We start from the raw sequence: 19245 nt of genomic DNA on the forward strand, positions 1-19245 counted from the left end.
ATAGTACACTAAAGCTTTGGCTGAAACTATATAGCCTGTAATGTCTCATTTTTTAATGGCATTAGAAGGCATTATGAGTTATTACATAAACATCCTTTAAAATTCAGAGTAGTCCAACAATAAGAACAACCCAAGTTCTACCTAAAAAACTACAGTCAGGTAGAACACATAACTGTAACTGTAGACAGAACACTTTTCAAACACCTATTTAGACCACCTGGTTTCTGCAGCATTGCCAAATTCTAAAATTGTAATGAAAAATGTAAATTTTTAAACCTACAAGTCATCAGAGGTTCAGTGAGCAGATTGTGCCATTCCAAAACCGAAAATGTGCTTGCATAAGCAAGTCACCAGGGCTAACCTTTCTGGATTGAGAGTCTGGCCTTCAGTTCAGACCGTGGCTATGCCAGGGTCAGAAATGTGACAAAACTGCGCTTTCACGGAGGTTAGCCAAGGTTCACAGGGTCATGACTGGGCCATTTTATCAGTCATGTCAGGCTCACACCCTATTGCCTGGGATAGATAAAAACTTTATCTGTCAGTTTGCTAAATCTGCTCCTCCTGCCTCATTTTGAATAAAGAAAACCTGGGCTCAGCTTATCTAAACCAGAGATGCGCCTTTCCTAATACTGTTTCCATATGCAACTTCTAAGTAAAGGTGACACGTCAGTGATTTCTGGTCTCATTTTAGTCAAGAACTGTCCATAACTGGAGTGACTGGCTTTGTCTTATCTAAAACCTTCACTTCAGAGAACAGATTTATTATGTTTATGACATGTTAGATGAGCTGGAGGGGTTAGAGTGACAGTTCTCAGTGTTACCTTTTTCCCTAAAGTAAAGCAAACCAAAAAAATTTTTTAATTAACTTGGATCAATTTTCCAAATAGGGAATCTCAATGACTGTAGAAGAATTTACAGAGAAACATCTGGAATAACACACACAGACATGTATTTTCTAATAACTGTTAACATAAAAAGCAGCTAAGATTTCTTCTCACAGAAAACAGAGATGCACAGATAAGCCCAGGTGGGCATTGTAAAATCTGGTTAAATACACTAAGCAAATATTAAACTGGTGAATTTTACCCGACAGGAATCTTAAATACCAGAAAAGTACCTTCAAATTTTACTTTATTTGGAAATAATACAAATTCATTATTTTAATATTTAAAGATTGTGGTAATATAGTCAAAACACATAAATATTATAATATACATTTAGAAATTAAATATAAAGTCAACACAACACTCCTTAAAAACTCATATGTACACTTGAAATAAGTCTGAGGTTTGAGCATTCAAGCTCATCAGATTTCCCCATGGAAATGGGTGAACCTTGCAGGGAGATTGTCCACAGGATACACGGTGGGACTGGTTTTCATTGTAGGAGGTCCATTTAGAAGCTGCCAGTCACAATGCCTGGCCAGCTCCACTGTAAATATTTTGAGAAGAATTTTTGCAAATTCTTTGCCTACACAGCTCCTAAGGCCTCCTCCAAATGGAATGAAGCTGAACCTGGATGCATCCTCTGGGTGAGGCAGCATGAATCGGTCAGGATTAAATTCTTCCTTGTTGGTGAAGATCTCTGCCACATCATGAGTATCACAGATACTGTAGATAACATTCCAGCCCTTGGGAATCTGGTATCCCTGCAAAAGATTATGAAACCCCAAGGGCTGACAAACTGGAATTTAACTTTCAACAACAAAAAGCAGTCACTGATATCTTTGGGGAAAATTATGAGCTAAAAGCAAGGGAGAGGTAGAAAGAGAAAGGTGGATCCAGGTTGCTGAAACACACCTTCATATAGGGCAGAACAATTATCAAAAGCGTAAGAATTGCAGCCACAGCATAGGGAAGGAAGCAAGAGGAGTTTTTTAAACCACAACAAAAGGGAGAGAGAAGAGAATTTTAACTTACATTTAATTCAAAAGTCTTCAGAGCAACCCGAAACCCTCCTGGAACTGGGGGATTCAGTCGAAGGGTCTCCTTAATAACACACCCGATGTATTTAAGTTGTTCCAAAATTTCCATGTCCAACTTGTTGTCTTGATTGCTCTTGCAAAGTAAACCCTATCAAAACAGTCATACAGAGGTGAACAGTTATTTTGTGTTCCAATAAAATCATCCCAGCAGACGTAAACAGGGCTTAAGTGGAGACTAAACCCAAAGGGCCCCATGATGGGAGAGACTGGGAGGGGGAAACAGCAGCTAGTGGCCATTTGCCTGCCCAAATTCACTATCTATTTACAATCCCAAGAGAATGCTGCTCACCAGTTAGAAGGGCCAAGTTTCTCCCCTCGCCCCGCCCCCCACAACCCTCCCACTCACCACCACCCACACTAATCAGCTATTCACACTGATCACACTATGTATGCCCTCGGACACACCAATTCAAGAAAGTGGAACCTATCTGAGAATCTCCTCGGTTCAGCAAAAGGTGGAGGAGGGGTCAAAATGAATACAAGGTCAAACCCTGCGTAAGTGGATCACAGCTCAAGACTCCATCCTGTTTATTCACAAAGCTACTTCTCCCCACTGGCTCACACAGCCCTGGGCCCTGCACTTTCAAAACACTCAATGAAGGCAGCACACTGACTTATTCGGAAGTTGGCTAGGGAGCAGCTGAATTTCCTAAGCTAGTAAGGACACCCCCAGTCCCAGTCTCCCTACCTTACTCTTCAGCTCTTCTCGCACTTTCTGGAGAACATGTGGGTAGAGCCCCAGGTAAGTGATCAGAGATGTGGCTGCACTGGCCGTGGTTTCGTGTCCTCCAAAGAGGAGTTCGGTTGAAGATTGCTTTAGTGCCTAAAATAGAGTAAGATCCACGTTCTCACAAGTCCACAAGTCTGCGTGCGGTTTGACGGAAGGATTACTCAGAATTGAACTTAGATTTCTGGAGGGAAGACTAAAAGGGCTAAATGTTTTGCTGACAGAAAGTCAAGGAAAGCAATATCTTTAAACAAAATGCAAAGTCCCTTTAGTTCAGCTAGAGCAGTAAGGCGAGTACGACCCCACTCTACCGGAAACTCCTGAGTTAAAGTCTTAGTTTTATTAAAATCGCAAGGTTCTTTATTAACATTTTTGCAAATTCCAATTTTCCCTTTGAAGCCTGGAAAGGTTAGGGGACGCTCCCAGTTCCGCCGCAGCCCCTTCCGCAGCTCTCCTGACCCGGTGTCTCAGCCTTCAGAATTCCATCGCTGTAGTCTGAGAGGGCCGCCCCCTCCAGAAAGCTGGGTCCCAGGCGCGCGATTTGGGGGCCCCAGGAACCACGCTTGGAAAGCCAGGGGACCAAACTCCGCAATGCCTGGTCTGAAGCTGTCACTCACCTGCATGTCCAGCCGCTCTCCCCTCTCCCACGAGTGCTCGATCAACAGCTGCAGCGCGTCTTTGCAGCCCCTGCCCGCCTCGGATGCCCGCAGCCCACAGATCTTGGCGCGAATGTTCTGCTCGATGCGCGCGTGAATGAGGTTCCGTGCCTTCATCCCCTGAGCGCAGAGAGCGCGCGGAGGTGAGCAGACGCTCGGGTCCCGCGCCCCTAGTCCGCAGCCCGTTTGCCGCCCTTACCCGGTACAGCCCGCTGAAGGGCACGTCGATGGGCAGTGAGAAGAGATTGCGGGTCATTTCCTCGAAGGCCTCCACAAGCTGCTGCTCGGCGTCCCCGTCGCCGGCCAGTTGGGGTTCGCAGCCCAGTAGGATGCGCATGGCTATTCGGAACATGAGGCGCTTCACCTCGGGGTAGACCAGGAGGCCGCGCTCGCCGCAGCTCAGCCACTGCTCCAGGCTGCTGCCCACTTCCTCGGTGATCACCGGCACGTAGCACTCGAGTGCCTCGCGGCTGAAGGCCCGCATAATCACCTGAGCCCCGAGGAGCGGAGAGCGTTAAAACCCTCCATCCGCCCCTCTCGTCTACCGCCGTCCCCTTCCAGACACCCCCAGTCCTGCCAGACACATGGCACTCTCCGAGCTGGGAAAGCTAACCTGGAGCTGGCAGAGGGTCCTAGCCTACCTCAAGCTGCTAGCCCGCGCCCAGCATCCACCAGCCGGAATTCCTGTCATAAATGGGGTCCCCTTCCCTGTCCATCCGTCGCCTCCCGCCCCCACCTTCTTGCGCTGCTTGTGCGAGGAGTCGTGCAGGTTAGAGAGGCAGCCAGATCCCAGAATGGTGCGCACCGACGCTGGCCAGTGGACCGACACCAGCCGGTGCTCTCCGAGCAAGATGCGCCGCACATTGTCCGCGCCCATCACCCGCACGGTGGGCCGCCCGAACAGATGCGTCTTGTAGATGAAGCCGTATTTCCTGCGCTTCATCTGCAGGAACTTCCTCCGCTGTGGGAGGAAGGCCGAGGAGAGAGGCGGGCATGAGGGGGCGCCGGGGAGCGCCGCGCCTCGCGCCAGCCCTGCTCCTAGCCGCAATCGCCTGCCTCCCTGGGGCGCCTACCCCGACTTTAGCAGAAGCCCAGAGCCGCTCCGGGCTCCGGGAAAGCGGCCTGTCCCGCCCCATGCTCCCTTACCTGCAGTACCATCTGCAAGGTTTCCCCAAAGAAGGGGAAGCCCATAGTCCCGGGGGGCAATGGGAGGGCACAACTGCGGTCGCGGCCGCTCACGCAGTACAGGTCCCAGAGCTTGATCGCAGCCAGGAAGAGCAGCAGCGGCAGCACGAAGGTGCAGAGCGCACTGGCCAGCAGCGCCGGGAGCCCCATGGCGCGCCGCGACCTCCCGCGCCACCTGCCGCCGCCGCCAGCGCTCCAAACCCCACGGCGCGGCCGCTTTATAGGCGGCCCAGGTTGCTGCCCACGTTACCTTGGTCAGACAATTAGTTCACCCAAAGTTCATCTTTAATTGCGGATTGGGCCCCTGGCTCCTCCCCCCGCGAGGCGCTGCCCAAAATCTTTAACCGTTTGTTCCGCGCCGAGGCAGAGGCGGCGCGGTGGCGGCTTCCCTCCGAGCGCGCCTCCTGGGGTGCGCGGCTAGAAGCTGCCCGCCTCCCCCATCCAAGGTGTGCCGAGCTCCGAGGCGGCGGTGGGGGAGGGCCAGGACTCCGAGGAGCCGGAATTCCAAGCTCTAGCCTTCCCGGCGGTCTCTTTGGAATCCCTCCCGCCGGGTCCCACCCTCTGCCCCGACCCAAAGCAGCCTTCACTGGCTTTCCATTTCCAGGCGCCGCGTGGGCTCTCTTCCACCTGCCGAGAAAGCAAGGGGAAGTCCGTTCAGGAATCGTCCAGCTGCCTCCTCCCACGAGTGGGGAAACTGAGGTCCAAGAGAGATGCATAAAGCAGGCCTCCCGACTTTTCCGAAGGATCGAGCAGAAGAGCCCAGTGCCAGAGTCCAAGAGAGAGCCGCGGGGCATCCGGCGCAACAGGCAGATCTGGGATTCCCAGCTCCCCAATCCCCGCAAGGGGGCCAGCACTTGTGAAGTCTTGGGAGGTCCTACTTCAGTATACAAGAGGGCATCCAGGTCCCTCAGGTCCCCAGGTGCTACCCTGCACAAGCCTGATCCCCGACCCTGGGGCACTTCGTCTGGGGCTCGGCAGTCGGTGCCCGTCTTTGAGATACGAGCACAGCCCACCCATTCTGAGGGCCCTGCGGCTTGGCGCCCCAGCTGGACAGCAGGGAAGGGGGTCCTCAGCCCTGGCAGGATAAAGAGATGGTGTAAGAGGAAGGGAAGCCCAGGAGTCCTGGCTTCAAGTCCCGGCTCCATCTCTACTGCGCGTGACCTTGGGCAAGTCACCACACATCATTGTGCCTGTTTCCTCCTTCTTAACAGGCAGGCGATCATTCCCGATCTGTCTAAGCCTCAGGGTTGTGAGTTCCCAAAAGGGGGCTCCGGTTGCAACTACTCTTCCCAGCTCCGGGCACGGTAGGCTGCGTTACCTGTCCAGTACAACGGGCACTGGAGTCCTCCTCTCTCCCAAGTCCCACCCAGAGTAAAGCCACTGTAATCACCCAGGTGAGCGGGTGCTTGGCCCTAAACTCAGGCCTCTGCCGACCCCTAAGCGGGGGGGCGGTGAAGGAATCTGTACTGGGAAGTCTTCTGTACTTTGCCTAACTACAATCAGCAACTACTGTAGCCAATGCCCGGAGCTCAGACGCTGCGGGACGCGCACCTGCGCTCTCTTTTCTCCACCTGCCGGAGCATCCCGGCTCGGGACCAGCCAGGGCCACACGCTACCTGGGTTTGGGCGCTGAACGCACCAGCGGCGCCGAAAATGAAACAGAATGACCTGCATTTGTTTAGAACCGAACACTGGCTCTGGCAGAAGCACGCCGCACACCTTGGAAAGCGTCCCTTGGAGGTGGAAAACTCTGCTCCTGAGAGCTTAAATGCGTTGCCCTTCTCGCGGTGGTCCCCAAACCTGGAGGTATCAGGAAATATCTGCAGAGGTTGGAGGGACCCGCGCAATCCTAGCGACGCTCCAAGCCCGAGTCGCCGCCACAGGGCGTGTTTCCGGGGGTCAGCGTTTCCCCATAACCTGCCCAGTGTTTCAGAGGCTCTGGGCAGGGTTTCAGTCTCCGGCAAACGATTTGGTGGCTGTAAACACGGCGAGCCAACCTCTGGCCACTGCAGGAAGCCAGGCCAATCGAGCTAGAGGTAATTCTCAGAAATCCCGGGTCCGCCCCTTTCTGGACAGCGCCTCCGGCCGGGGTGCAAAGCCGGCGAACGGGGACGTGACCTGGGGCCCATTCCCAATCCTCGGGCCTGACCCGCCTGTGACCCCTGCAGGCCGGACCGTGACATCCGAGTGAACTCTGCGGGGCCACCTCGCCAAGTTCAGCGCACGCCGCCGGGTCACAAGATGAGCGGGGCCTGCACGCTGGAAATTGCCGCAGGGAAAAAAACGTTTTAATCTATCTGCACATCGAGGCCAGCGGGGGCGTCCGGCAGGAAAGGATTAAATTTGAGAGTGAACGATCATTAAAGAACATCTTGAAGGGGGGCAGGGCGGGGGGGTGTCAATAAATTACCAGCCCAATAGGAACTTTGATCTAGAAATCTTGCCAAGCTTTCGTGGGTGGTGGTGGGCGGGGAGGGGGGTGGGTTCACTGAAAAACAACTTGTTTCCAAGATGTTTACAAAACAGCCTCCCTATTGCTAAGAGGCGGGATGCGGAGTCGTTTTTTTGTTTTTTTGTGTGTTTTTTTTTGCTGGTAGGGAGGGGTGAGGGTGCAGGGACTAGACTGGAGTCACAACAGAACAGTCCACCTCCAGTTTTCTCCTTTCAGCCCCCCTTCTCATTTCTGAACATGCGTTCCTGTCTCAGGGTTCTATACCTGCTGTTCCCTCTGCATGCCACACCCCTCCCTCAGGCCTGGCTGGTTCCTTCCAAAGTTAAATGTCACCTCCTCCAAGGTTCCCCCCACCCATCCAGCCTAATTTAGCCCCAGACCCTCTCTATCACAGGCCTGTTTTATTTCCATGACAGCGCTTATCACCACTGGACATATTCTTACCCTTTTGTTTGCTAGTTTATTTCTTGTCTGCCTCCCTCCAGAGCATATCAAGTGCAGGAGGGAAGGAACCTCCTCTGCTCCTTCCCCATGGAATCTGCAGCTACTAAAACAGGAGCTCAGATATCCCTTGAAATTACTGAGCATGATGTACCCATGGAAAATTAAAATTGGAGCCACCCCTACAGAGGCTTATAGTTATTCCAGACCCCAGTGCAGGTCAACCAGGCCTTCTTGGAACCAGCTCAACCGACCTGCTTCTGAGGGTCCCTACCCCATTCTTCTCTCCTCTCTCTAAATCACAACCAACCCTGAAGCCTGCATCCTTCTCATCCTCACCCAAACCCATGCTTCTCAGGCCAGGCTGTCCTCTGCATTTGCAAGAGCACTCTTAGGGCAGGCTCACATCCTGCCACCTTTGCTGCCCCTGGCGTCTACCGAGCTCAGGGCCTGGCGCCAGGCCCTTGACTGGCAATGGGTGATGAATTGCACTGTGTGGGGGTTATGGTGTCAGCCCAGGTCGGAAGGGCCCGCTGCACTCTGGAGCTACCAACTCTGTAAGTGCCTGCTGTGTCCCCCTTCCTTCTGGCCCTGGGATCCACCTTAAGCATGAGGTCAGGAGGGCACTGGCTTTCTTCTGGTTCACTAAGGGGTCAGCTCAGGCCTGGGCAGCTACTTCCCTGGCTCACCCCTTACGTCCAGCTGCCCCAGCCTGTTGGAAGCTGGGTGGCAGATTGAAGTGGGCTGTTGGAATGATGACATGGATGCTTTTGGCTTTGATTTAAACACTGGTTGGAACCTCTGTACTGGAACAGTTGAGAGAGTCCTCAAGTCAAGCTAGGGCTTATCACGAAAAGGAGGCCAAACGGTTCAGCCCCACCTGATGGCCACAGGAACAGAGGTTGGGGCAGAAGAGTGAAGGGATAGGGGTGGAGGAGAGCACTGGCTGGGGAGTCCAGGAGCCTACTACTGGGCTTCTCAGGTGAGTCATTCACCTCAATTGCTCCTCAATTTCTCCTCTGTGATAGAGAGGATGGTGAAGCCGTAAAACCAGAAGTCCCTGAAATGGCAGGGAGGGGTGAGGGTGCAGGGACTAAACTGGAGTCACTGGAAAGGAGTGACTCCAGGGCGTGGTGGGTCACACCTGTAACCCCAGCACTTTGGGAAGGCAAGGCAGATGGATCGCTTAAGCCCAAGAGTTTGAGATCAGCCTGGGTGACATGGTGAAACCCCATCTCTACTAAAAATAGAAAAAATTAGCTAGGCATTGTGGCACATGCCTGTGGTCCCAGCTACTTGGGAGGCTGAGATGGGAGGATGGCTTGAGCACAAGAGGCAGAGGTGGCAGTGAGCTGGTTGTGCCACTACACTCCAGCCTGGGCCACAGAGGAAGACCCTGTCTCAAAAAAAAAAAAAATAAAAATAGGGTCCCTGAAACCTGGAGACAATTCGCAGCCCAGATTCCGGGGTTATATTCAGAGAGAAGTCAGGGTAGCCCAGGCCCTAGGCTGCCCAGCTCCCAGCCCCTCTCTGGGTATACTCTGGAGTGGGTCCTTCCCCGGCCTCCCCAACCCTGCACGCTAGTGCCTTCCCCGCAGGGAGGAGCTGCCCAGCTAAGCCCTAGCCTCCTCACTCAACCGCTCCCAAGACACTTTATTTCGTGGCCTTCCTATTTTTGGTACAAATATCTCAAGCCTCTCTAATTATGTCTCAACCTCCCATGAAAATAATCCAGCAGTGGAGACGTGTTGGTGTGCCTATTCTCCCCTGTATACATGAAAAGAGTAAATGCGTTCTTAAAGTAGGAATTTTTCCTTTTAAGAAGTCGCCAGCAGAATCCGGTGACCTTGAGCCCTTTCGAGCCCTGGAAGTGCCCACAGTTCCGAGTTTCCGCCGAAACCGGCAGAGTGGCCAAGGCGCACGAAGCCAGAGGCCAGCTGCCAGAGGGCCTTCCGTTGGGCGTCCTCTGCGTGTTTTTCTATGGCCCAAAGCCAGGCCAGGGTTGCGCCCACGGCGTCCCGGCTTCCTTACAAGGGTTGCAGGTCCCACTGCGCGCGTCGGGTCTCTCTGCAAGGTTTCGGAGTTGCAATATCCCCACTCCCCTGCCACCCCTACTCCGCCTTCCCCCATTCATGCACCCTCCCTGGATTGGCTCGGGATGGGGAAGCCAAGCAGCATCTCGTGAGGATCTATCTATTTCCTCCATTCCTGCTTGGCCCACGACTTTTTCCTTCCTCTGGGCGCGGAGCGCAGAAGGCATCTTCCCATGGGCTTAGTTGCTTCTCTGGCGCTGCAGCAGTGGCTCGCGCTCCTCCTCCCTCGAGTCCGGCACACATCGGCGTTTGGCGAACATTTGTTGAACGACTGTTGAACGAGTGAACTAGTGGGCGCGCTACGCTACAATGGGGAGCCGCAGATGGGTGGCGCTGCGTGCGCGCCACAGCCACCGGCCAAAATGTGTCCCACAGCGCAAGCATGTCAGAGGCATAGCCCATCCCCCGCAACCAAAGGCGCGAGGGGGTGGAAAAAGAGCCGCAGCCCGTCCACTGGGTGCACGATGGGCACCGTCTGCATGGCGGGGAAGGCGGGTGTGGCCAGCTCCCAGCGCGCGGTGCGCACCAGCTCCACAGCTAGCAGCTGGAGCACGGTTTGCGCCAGCTCCTGGCCGAGGCAGCTGCGCGCACCGCCGCCGAACGGGATGTAATGGAAACGGCTGGAGGCGCCCCGCGAATCTTCGCGCGCTGCGCCGAAGCGCTCTGGGTCGAAGCCTTCGGGAGGGCTGCGGTACACCGCAGCCGTCTCGTGCGTGTCCCGGATGCTATACATCACGCTCCAGCCCTTGGGGATCTGGTAGCCCTGCAGAGAGGCGAGGAGACCAGCCTGACCACGAGGCACCTGGAAACGGGGTGCCCTGAACTGACCCTCCACCCCGGTGCTTTCATCAGGCTTCCGAAAACCGGGAGGAACCCGCGATTAATCCGGAAACAAGGAGAAAGCTCTGTGTTCCAATCTCAACTCCTTCGCTGGTGAAATGTATGACCTTGGGCTAGATGCGCAGCCTCTCTGAGCTTCAGTTTCCTCATTGAAAAAAAATGAGGGGAAAAATGCCCACTTTGTTGGTGAAGATTCAAATTAAGGACTTGGCACATACGGGTATTCAGTAAACAGTAACTATTAGTTATGTTCCCATTTGGTTTTGTCTTTTTTTCTTCTGACCTTAGATCAGAAGACCTAAATTCCAGTGCTACATCTACCAGTTGCTAGAGTGGGAGAAATGCACGTGACAATTCCTCGAGGTCAGTTCCATGGTGGAGCTCTCCTTTGCATTGAACTGAAAACTTTCCGTCCTTCCCATCTATCAGCTGGACAATAATGTTCAGATTTGGTACCACACTTTAAGAAGGCGCACATGCGAATCAAATTGGCCCTCCCTAAAATGCTCAAAGGCAGCTTTCATGTTCCCTCTGCCCACCCCTAGCATTTTCAACCATTTGGCGTTTTGATCTGTCTTTCAACCCCTTGACTACACTGCTGCCCTCATATCAAGTTCCAGGGTGAATACTTAAAAGTTTCTAACTGTGGAACAGAACATCTTGGAATCATCCCAGGAGCTCTCTCTCCTCTCTAGACATCAGTGTTCTCATCTGTGAACTGGAGGGTGGCTAAGACCCTTTCCTTTCCTCTGCTCACCTCCCTGATTCTGTGCTTCCCTAAGGTCTTGTAGGGCACTCCAGCGCCTGCAGAATGAAGCTTGCGTTCCAAGACTGATCCCACATCCAAGACACTTCTCAACATCCACCTTTGTCTGAGTCTGCTCTCTCTGTAATGGGCTCTCCCATTCTAAACTTTCACTGCTCCAGTTCAGACTCCAGCTCTCAAAATGTGTTGCTGTCGTCCAGCACTAGGGATCACTCTCTTCACACCACAAGTGGGCTGAGGCTGTCAGGCCAGGCCCCTTCCTCTCCAAGTGGAGCTCCTCCAGGGTAGAGTCCCAGTCCCTTTGATACCTCCTGAACCCTGGCACGCACTGTGCCACAAATGTTCACTGTGGAATGTCCATCTTTGCCTGGAGCCACCCAGTCACCAAGCATGGTGCTCAGGGGACTGCAGTGACAGCCTTTCAGTTTGGCACAGCCAGAGCACCACTGCCTGAGGCCACCACCATACCCCCACAGCCCAGCCCCACCTGGATGGAGCATCAGAGCTGGAAAGACAGCTTCCTTGCAGAGAGTAAACTGAGGCCCAGAGTGAAGAGGGAACTGCCCAAGGTCATACGGAGATGGAGTCAGTTCTAGACCTTAACCTTGCTCAGCCCAAACCGGCCTGATCAGAGATGAAGTGTCTACCCGGTATTTTAATTCCTCCCTCCCCTGGAATCTGGCCCCAGCCAGAGCCCTGGACGGGTCGCAATGAGGGATTCCTTGCTCTTGCGAGGGAGCCAAAGGGGTGGAGTACAGGACATACTGAGGGGTTCTCTTTGTTCTCCATCCACACTCACTGGCTGGGAGGGGGTGCTGCACGGATAAAAGAGTGTTTTTATTCTAAAACTCGGCTCTCATTGAGTTGACCGTTCCGGACCGCTGCCAAAAGCTGAAGGGTACGAGATCCCTAACCTTGCCGGCTCGCCAGACTTCGCGTCCCTCAGCCGGGGATCCGGGGACGTGAAACAAGGCTCAGCCCATTTTACAGGACCGAAGGCTGAGGCTCTGAGAGCAAAAGAGGAGACCTCGCCGTCCGAGTCCCTCCGCCCTCCTCCCACCTGGGCGCCGCAGCAGGCGGCAGGAGGTAGGAGGCAGGAGGCAGGAGGCAGGAGGCAGGAGGCAAGAGGCAGGCGGCAGGAGGCTGGCCATGGGCCGGCGCGGCGCACTTACGTCGAGCTCGAAGGTGCGCAGCGCGGTGCGGTAGCCCCCGGACACCGGCGGCAGGAGGCGCAGCACCTCCTTGACCACGCAGTCGACGTAGCGCAGACTGCCCAGCGCCGCGAGGCTGAGGTCGGGCTCGCAGCCGCAGTCGGGCGGGGGCCCCACGCAGCCCCCCGCGGCCCCAGGCGCGCAGCCGCACGCGCGTCCCAGCCCCTGCGCCACCAGCTCCTCCCGAATCTTAGCGATGGCGGCCGGGTGCTGCAGTAGCAGCAGGACGAGCGAGGTGCTGGCACTGGCCGTGGTGAAGAAGGCGGCGAAGAGGAGCTCCACAGCCGACTCCTGCAAGACAGCCCCGTGCGGCACTGAGTCTCCGGCGGTGCAGTCGCCCGAGGAGCTGACTCGACAGCCCCGTAGAGATGAAAAAGCACTCAAATTTACTATTGCGCAAAGCCAGGGGGCAGGGAAGTGCTATTACCGCCGCGACTGCGTGCACCGTTTTGAAGTCGATTAAATCCCAAGTCCGCCACTTGGGAAAGTCACCTATAGCAACAGGTAAAATTAGGATCTCTCCACGCACCTTGCGACGGTTCCCAGAGAGAACGCGGGAACTTACTCTGTGCACTCTTCTCAGTGCTTTAAGCATATTCATTCATTCGGTTCTCACCTCCCCTCTGTGAGGCACAATTGCTGCTCTTGTTTTATGGAGTTGAAAACGGAGGCTCCAGAGAAGTGCTCAAGGTCCCTACAGCTAGCACTCCCGGCAGGCGGGCTTAGGAGTCCAGAGCTCTTAACCACCTGGTGGTGCCACCGCCAACCCCAGCGGAACAGCCTGACAATGGTTGCTGTGTAACAAAGGCACCTGCAGCAGCAGTGCCAGCCTCGTACCAATGTCGGCATCATGGTTTCATCCTCTCCCTACCGGAATGGTCCCAGGGAGTCACTAAATGTTTTCCTGGTCTGCTCTGCCCAGGAAGGGCACGCAAGGGGCCTGGTGGCTTCATCCTCCAGGCTCCAATGCCCTGCCTCTGTCCTCTCAGGTCCCAGTGTCTTCCTTGCTGGAAGCACCCACCGTTTGTTTTATACACTGATTCCTGCTATCACAGGATGAACGTGTTCCTTCCCTTCCTGAACCTGGAGGACATGGGCTGTGTTTCACTCACCACTGTATTCCCAGTCCCAGTGTGGAGTCCAGCACTGAATAGGTACATCATAATATTTGTGGAATGAATGACCTGGTTGCTCACTAACCCGCCCTGCCCCAGACAAGAGGGTAACTGGGATGGAGACTCTAGAGCCCCAGCATCCTCCCTGATGTCCAGCCCAGAACTGAAGATTCCTGGCTAGTGAGTCCCTTCCTGAGAACCTGGAGGGTGCTGTCACTCCTCCCCAGTCCTGTCTACTCCTTTCTACTCCACTCCCCTTAGCCCTGAACAGTCCCTGTCCACCTGGCTCCCCCAGGACTCATGAGCCCATTGCTCATGTTCTTATTAGTTCCATTCTCAGAAAAGAAGCTAAAGCTGAGGCCCACCCTTCAGGGATGTCTGGTAGAAAGTGGGAAACTGAGGCCCGAGAAAGGATGGGTGGGAGTTGCTTATGGAAGATTGAGGTCTCCCTATTTGTAACTTCCCCTCCCCCCAACTTCTCCACTCCTTTTTGAGTGCTCAAGCAAGTCCTGGGGCCATTCCAAAGCTTCCCACCTCCCCTCCACTGTGTGTGCGATGTGTGTACAAGGGGAGGGGTCCTAATTCTCCAGGAGATCCACAGCAACAAGACAGACAGATAGAGGTGCCAGGTGCCAAGGCAGCTCATACAAGGAGAGAGGTGATTTTGGAAGGAAGAAGGGAACTTTGAGGATGTGGAGTTTGACCCTGAGCCCCTTAGAGTTTGTAGAAAAAATGAATAATGAGGGCTTTGTAGGCAGGGGGACAGCAGAGGCAAAGGCATGGAGTGGCAGAGAAGGGCAGTGGGGGAAGGAATGGAGAGAGAGCCGTTTGTGTCCAGAAACCTGCAAAGATGGGCCTAGCATTCTTGCCTTCAAGTCTCCTACTGACCAGGGTGGCAGCTGGCTGAAGGCTGCACAGCTAGTGAGTGTGGCTGAGTCATTACTGGAACCCAGGTCTCCTCTTGCCCCTCATCTTGAGGACTGCCTGTGCCTCAAAGTGAGGCTACACAGGATGTGGCTCTGGGGATGCAGCATTGGTGTAGGGACCTGCTGGGGATGCAAAAGAGGGGAGAAGGAGCAGCCTCTCAGCACCCACCTTCAGCTCCTGCATGGAGGGCTCATGGCCCAGCTCCCTTGCACTGTGAATGATCAGCTCCAGGGCATCACCCGGCTCTGCAGCCTTGTCCTCATGAAGCTTCTCAGAAATGGCCCCCTCCAGGTGCTGATGCAGCTGGTCCCTTGCCCGGATGCCCTGAGAAGAAAGATGGGGCAGGAAGGCTAAGGGGGCCAGGCCTGGCCACTTACCCAGAAAACCTTCTCAGCACTGGCTCTGCCAACATCCTTGTGTTAACAGCTCCCCAGCTTAGCTCCTGGCCTGGCATATGGCTGGGCTCAGTAAATGGTCAGGGATATATCCACTGTCCACAAACACCATTCTGTCTTGATTATCACAAGCCCCCTCTAAGCCACAGCAGAGTTACTATCATCCTGAGGAGAGGATGCTGAGGTTCAGAGAGGTCAAGCAATTGCCCAGAGTCACACAGCTGTCCATGTCCATGCCTGGCACAGAGCCCAGTGCGGCTAGGGTCAGCCCATTGCCCTTTCTCTGCAGTAGGCTCAGGCTGGGGCACCTTGATGCACCCAGCAAAGCTCTGACTTAGAGAATACTATTGGATGTTGTAAGCATTAGCCTCTGTAAGGGCGTGGGCAAGAGGGGATGCCTCTCCAGAGTTCAGGGAATAGCCACAGCAAAAGCATCCCCCCCCCCCTACGGGAAAGCACTGTAATTCAGCACTTGAGTTCCATAGTCAGAGGAGATGGGGTTCAAGTTCTGTGTCTGCCCCTACCAACGGTGTGATCTTGGGTAAGTCAATAAAATAAGTTTGGCCAATAAAATGAGAATAATAACACTTTGCAGGCTGCAAGGATTAGATCAGAAAATGTATCCACGGTGATCAGCATATAGCATGATCCTTTACACATATTATTTTTATGCAGGTGACTGAAAACCAGGGAATCAAACAGTGGGAAGTCCCAGAACAGGGGGACCAAAAGGCGGGATGGGGCATCCTAGCTGCTCTCCGGGTCCTGCCCATTGTTCTGAAGTCTGGAGAAGCAGCGGTTCTCTGATCCAGAAACCTAGCGGATCCAGGGCCCGTGGAGCTGACGCCCACCCCCTTGGGTCGGGGGCTGGCGCCGGGCTGGGCCAGGGCGCATCTGCAGCCCTCACGCTCTCCTCGGTTCCACAGCCATCTGGGCTTCCGAATAAGTGATGGAGGCCGGCCCCAGAGGCGCCGCTGTGGGAAGGAGTCGGACCCCAAACTCTGGCGGCTCGCGCTTGCTAAGGCTGGAGCGCGTAGCGGCAGGGGTCCCACGGAGGGCGTGTGGCCAGCCCCAGGTCACACCAGCGAACCAGCACAGAGGCCAGGCCCAGAGCCCACCGCCACGCCACCGCCACGACGCCTCCCACCCCCGGACCTCGCTGCCGTTCCCCAGCAGAGGTGACGGACGCGTGGGGTGCGCCGTGGGCGTCCCGTCTGGGTCTGGGAGGCCCGTCCGCGCCGCGGAGTCTCAGAAGAAGGTCTGGAGCCCGGGCAGCCGTACCTTGCGCAGGCCACTGAAGGGAACGTCCAGAGGCAGTGAGAAGAGGTTCTCCACGAGCTGCTCGAAGGTCCGGGCCAGCGTGGCGCACTGCGCCTCGTCCAGCCGCAACCCCAGCAGGATGCGTGCGGCCATGCGGAAGGTGAGCGCTTTAGCGGCGTCGTAGACTGAGACCGGCCCGCCAGCCGCGCACCAGGAGCGCACCTCATGCCGCAGCGCCCCCTGCAGGCGCGGCACGTAGCGCTCCAGCGCAGCGCGGCTGAACACGCGCGCCAGGACCTGTGGGAGCGCGCGTGATCAGCGCTGGCGGCGGTCGGGCCTCCTCTGCTTGGCGATTCCGGAGTAGCCAAGAGGTCAGTTCCGGTCCTTTCCCCCTCTTCTAAGAGGCCCAGACCTAAACTTGCTGGCTTTTGCTTTCGCCATTCCCCCCAGTTCTGCTCTGATGCACACAGTCCCTCCCATCCATCCAGGCTCCAGCTGCCATCTCCTCTAAGAAGTCTTCCCTGGCTCCCCTCTCTAGGTCTGAGTCTCCAGCGCTTCTGCTATCACAGCCACGGAAGATGGGAGATGAAAGAACCTTTTAGAGCAGTCGTAACTCCGTAAACAGAAGCTGAAGATAACGGACCCGTCCAAGGCCACCCGCTGGTTACCAGGGACCTTGGTCAGGTTCACAGTGAATCCAACACCGGGGCCCCGGCTTGGCCCATGGCAGATGCTGGGGACCGCGGATCCGACCTTTCTACGACCCATTCCCGTTTCCACTCACCTTGCGCCGCCGCCGGTGTGGCTCGCCGACCGCACCAAGCAGTGTGTGCGAGCCCAGCAGGATGTGCGCGCTCTGTGGCCACTGGCTGCGCACCAGGCGGTGCTCGCCCAGCAGGATGGTGCGCACGTTCTCCGCGCCGCTCACGCGGATCACTGGCCTGCCCAGCAGGTGCGTCTTGAACACTGTCCCATAGCGTTCTCGGCGGGAACTGTGGAAGCGCGAGCCCTGCGAGCGAGGCGGAGCGTGGAGAGCTGGAACTTCTGGGCCTGGGCCGGGGATCTGACCCAGACCTCCCAGCTGCCTTTTGATCACAACTCTGTCTCTGGCTGGCGCGTTTACAAAACAAGATCCCCAGTGGGCCTGGCAACTACACTATGGGAATGTACATGCTCCTGTTCCTATTGGTGAGATGAGGAAACAGACTCAGAATGAAGACGTGAGCGCCCAAGGGCTCACAGCTGAGACAAGCCTCAGGCTCCTTTTCTATGCTTACAGGACGTGCTCCTCAGACTCCTTCCTAAAACCCCTTCTGTTTACCCCCTGCATTGTGTCGGGGAGTTGCTCTGGGGAGAATTCCAATGACTTGAGGTCCCTTCGAGGGAACGGAGGAGCCAGGCAAAGGCGAGAGTTGTGCGCGCTTCCCAGGGTCGTGGGCGATGGGCAGGGACTGGCTACAAATCCCATGGGCATTGAGACTGAGGAGGGTCCAGTGGGAGCCGGAGGGAGAAGGGACCGTATTAGCGCTTGGGGTCGAAGGACTGCTCACCTGAACTAACCAGTGCAGCGTTTCGCCGAAGAAGGGCCAGCCCATGGAGCCCTTGGGCAGAGGCAGGGTGGAGGCCCGGTCCCGGCTCAGCATCCAGCGGAGGGTCCAGAGGTGCTGGGCCAGGCTGAGCAGCAGGCCCGCGCACAGGACAGCAGTGCCCGCCGCCCCCAGCACTGACAGGCAGCTCAGCCCCCAAGGGAACATGATGAGCCCGCGGGGGCCAGGCCGCTCAGAGCGCAGGGACAGAAGGGGACGCAAGAACCCGGGCGCGAGCAGTGCGCAGTGCTCACCTGTTCCGTCCGCAAAAGGCCTGGGGTTTGGGAGCCAAGTCCGAGATTTATAAGCTCCGCGGAGAACTCCGTTCTAAAAACAGACAGGCGGTGAAAGACTGTAGTGACCGTGCGCCCTTAGGGAACGTGCCTTCCTCGAGGCCGGCGCACTCAGAACTTTCTCCTGGCTCCTGGGCCCAAATGCCAGTCCCTCTCGAAGGTGCCCGCTGCCTGGGGAACGCTTACTCCCCGCTCCGCAGGGCTCACCTCCCTTTGCATAGAAGCAGCGAAGGAGGGCGAAAGAAGAGCAACTCACCAGTGTTACCAACCTGGTCTGCAGACCCCCGCCCCACCTCTCCCTCCTCCAGTCGTTTAACCCTTCTTGGCCCACCCTGGACATGTTTATATAGATATTGGCTCCCTCCCTACGGACCGATCCCGGTTCACACAACGTGACGTGTCTTTGCATATTTAAAGCGCTCCACGCAGAGTGGTGATTGGAGGCAGTGGGCAGTGGCGCACTCACGGAGGGGCTCTGAGTAGTGAGTGGCAGGCGCTGGGGCGCTCGAGCTGGGCTAGGGGCTCGCCTCGCAGGACCTGCGGGTTCGCGCCAGAGCTTCCCGGCTCTTCTCAGCGCTCGGAAAGTGGGCGAACCCAACGCGCAGAATTGACCCAGGCTTGCGCCCCACAGCGCTCCTGGCCCACCCCCGGCTGCTGGCTCTCTCTTCGGTCCCCGCCTTCGAGCTTCTAGGTGCCCTTCTCTCGCCACTCCAAGGTGAAAGAACTGGGCTTTTCTCTCCTTTGCTCCGACTATTTCAGGGAAACTGCAGTCGTCGACGCCTGCGTTGGCATCGCAAAAGCCCACGAGGGATAGCGCAGCCGAGATTCTCCGACAGCTAACCACCTCTCCCGGCTCTCTGATCTACCACATCAGGTATCCTTCCAAAGATGGCAGTTCCACTGCTGCCCTAGGCTTCATAAAGACGTCCTAAGCCTCCAGAAGCGGATACCCAACAGCACCTTTCCGGTCTCAAGGACCGAATTCATCTTTCCCTGCACATCCTTCCCTCCCTCCCCCGAGTTTGCCCGACGACTCTTGTCAATCTACACTGCTGCGTTTTGGGCTTTGTGCGTCCCATTCAAGGGTTCCAAATGCCCCAGGACTCACTTGTCCTTGTCCCTACAGCGCAACCTGGGGTGTGTGTGGAGGGTGCTGGGTGTTTATATTATTGAAAAGAGTAAAGAGGACCCACAGTGGTCTGCTCCAGGTAGTGCAAAGGTGGTATCTCTCTGAATCCCGAGACGTCTCAGCCAAAGCAGGGGAGACACCCTAAGTACACTGGAGGGTTGGGTAAGGTGCGAAGGACAGCCCCA

General features: G+C 55.8%; 4 protein-coding genes across 12 annotated transcripts in view; all 4 read right to left on the reverse strand.

Moving 5' to 3' along the window:
- Positions 1-1114: 1114 nt before the first annotated feature.
- Positions 1115-17180, reverse strand: LOC101013243 (cytochrome P450 26A1). Of its 2 annotated transcripts, XM_021943479.2 has the most exons (8): positions 16837-17180; positions 14566-14721; positions 4104-4328; positions 3567-3857; positions 3329-3487; positions 2673-2807; positions 1920-2072; positions 1115-1648 (listed from the first exon to the last, which is right to left on the reverse strand). In XM_021943479.2, the coding sequence occupies exons 2-8, from the start codon at positions 14578-14580 to the stop codon at positions 1307-1309; spliced, it is 1320 nt and encodes a 439-aa protein (XP_021799171.1). In that variant the 5' UTR covers positions 14581-14721; positions 16837-17180; the 3' UTR covers positions 1115-1306. The 2 variants fall into 2 exon arrangements, with proteins under 2 accessions (XP_021799171.1, XP_003904055.1); XM_003904006.4 differs by lacking the exons at positions 14566-14721; positions 16837-17180 and adding an exon at positions 4514-4791.
- Positions 8797-12097, reverse strand: LOC116269429 (cytochrome P450 26C1). The gene has a single exon (XM_031652181.1). The coding sequence runs from the start codon at positions 10269-10271 to the stop codon at positions 9924-9926; it is 348 nt and encodes a 115-aa protein (XP_031508041.1). The 5' UTR covers positions 10272-12097; the 3' UTR covers positions 8797-9923.
- LOC110744052 (cytochrome P450 26C1) lies at positions 14721-17806 on the reverse strand. Its single transcript, XM_031651920.1, is given in 4 exon segments — positions 14721-15961; positions 15963-16367; positions 16837-17162; positions 17374-17806. Coding segments are annotated over 4 exon segments (1257 nt in total). The 3' UTR covers positions 14721-15868.
- Positions 17807-17836: 30 nt separating this feature from the next.
- EXOC6 (exocyst complex component 6) overlaps positions 17837-19245 on the reverse strand; it is a 214284-nt gene continuing 212875 nt past the window's right edge. For 4 of the 8 annotated variants that reach the window (XM_031652177.1, XM_031652179.1, XM_031652178.1 and 1 more), the window contains one exon: positions 17843-17965. In XM_031652177.1, the coding sequence (XP_031508037.1) occupies positions 17940-17965 (26 nt within the window). In that variant the 3' untranslated portion in view covers positions 17843-17939. Of the gene's footprint in view, positions 17966-19245 lie in introns of all 8 variants that reach the window. The other 4 variants (XM_031652176.1, XM_031652175.1, XM_021943477.2 and 1 more) reach the window with 2 other exon arrangements.

The sequence above is a fragment of the Papio anubis genome, chromosome 11 (assembly GCF_008728515.1).
Source record: "Papio anubis isolate 15944 chromosome 11, Panubis1.0, whole genome shotgun sequence".
In the NCBI taxonomy this organism is placed as follows: domain Eukaryota; kingdom Metazoa; phylum Chordata; class Mammalia; order Primates; family Cercopithecidae; genus Papio; species Papio anubis.

What these genes read in the sequence shown, in the direction of transcription:
- LOC101013243 (XM_003904006.4), bottom strand. Translation starts at nt 4,702, where the DNA reads ATGGGGCTCCCGGCGCTGCTGGCCAGTGCGCTCTGCACCTTCGTGCTG. An exon ending in CGCACAAGCAGCGCAAGAAG is followed by an intron (nt 3,858 to 4,103) that starts GTGGGGGCGGGA and finishes CTCGGGGCTCAG; the next exon opens with GTGATTATGCGGGCCTTCAG. An exon ending in CCTTCAGCGGGCTGTACCGG is followed by an intron (nt 3,488 to 3,566) that starts GTAAGGGCGGCA and finishes CTCTGCGCTCAG; the next exon opens with GGGATGAAGGCACGGAACCT.
- LOC116269429 (XM_031652181.1), bottom strand. Translation starts at nt 10,271, where the DNA reads ATGTATAGCATCCGGGACACGCACGAGACGGCTGCGGTGTACCGCAGC.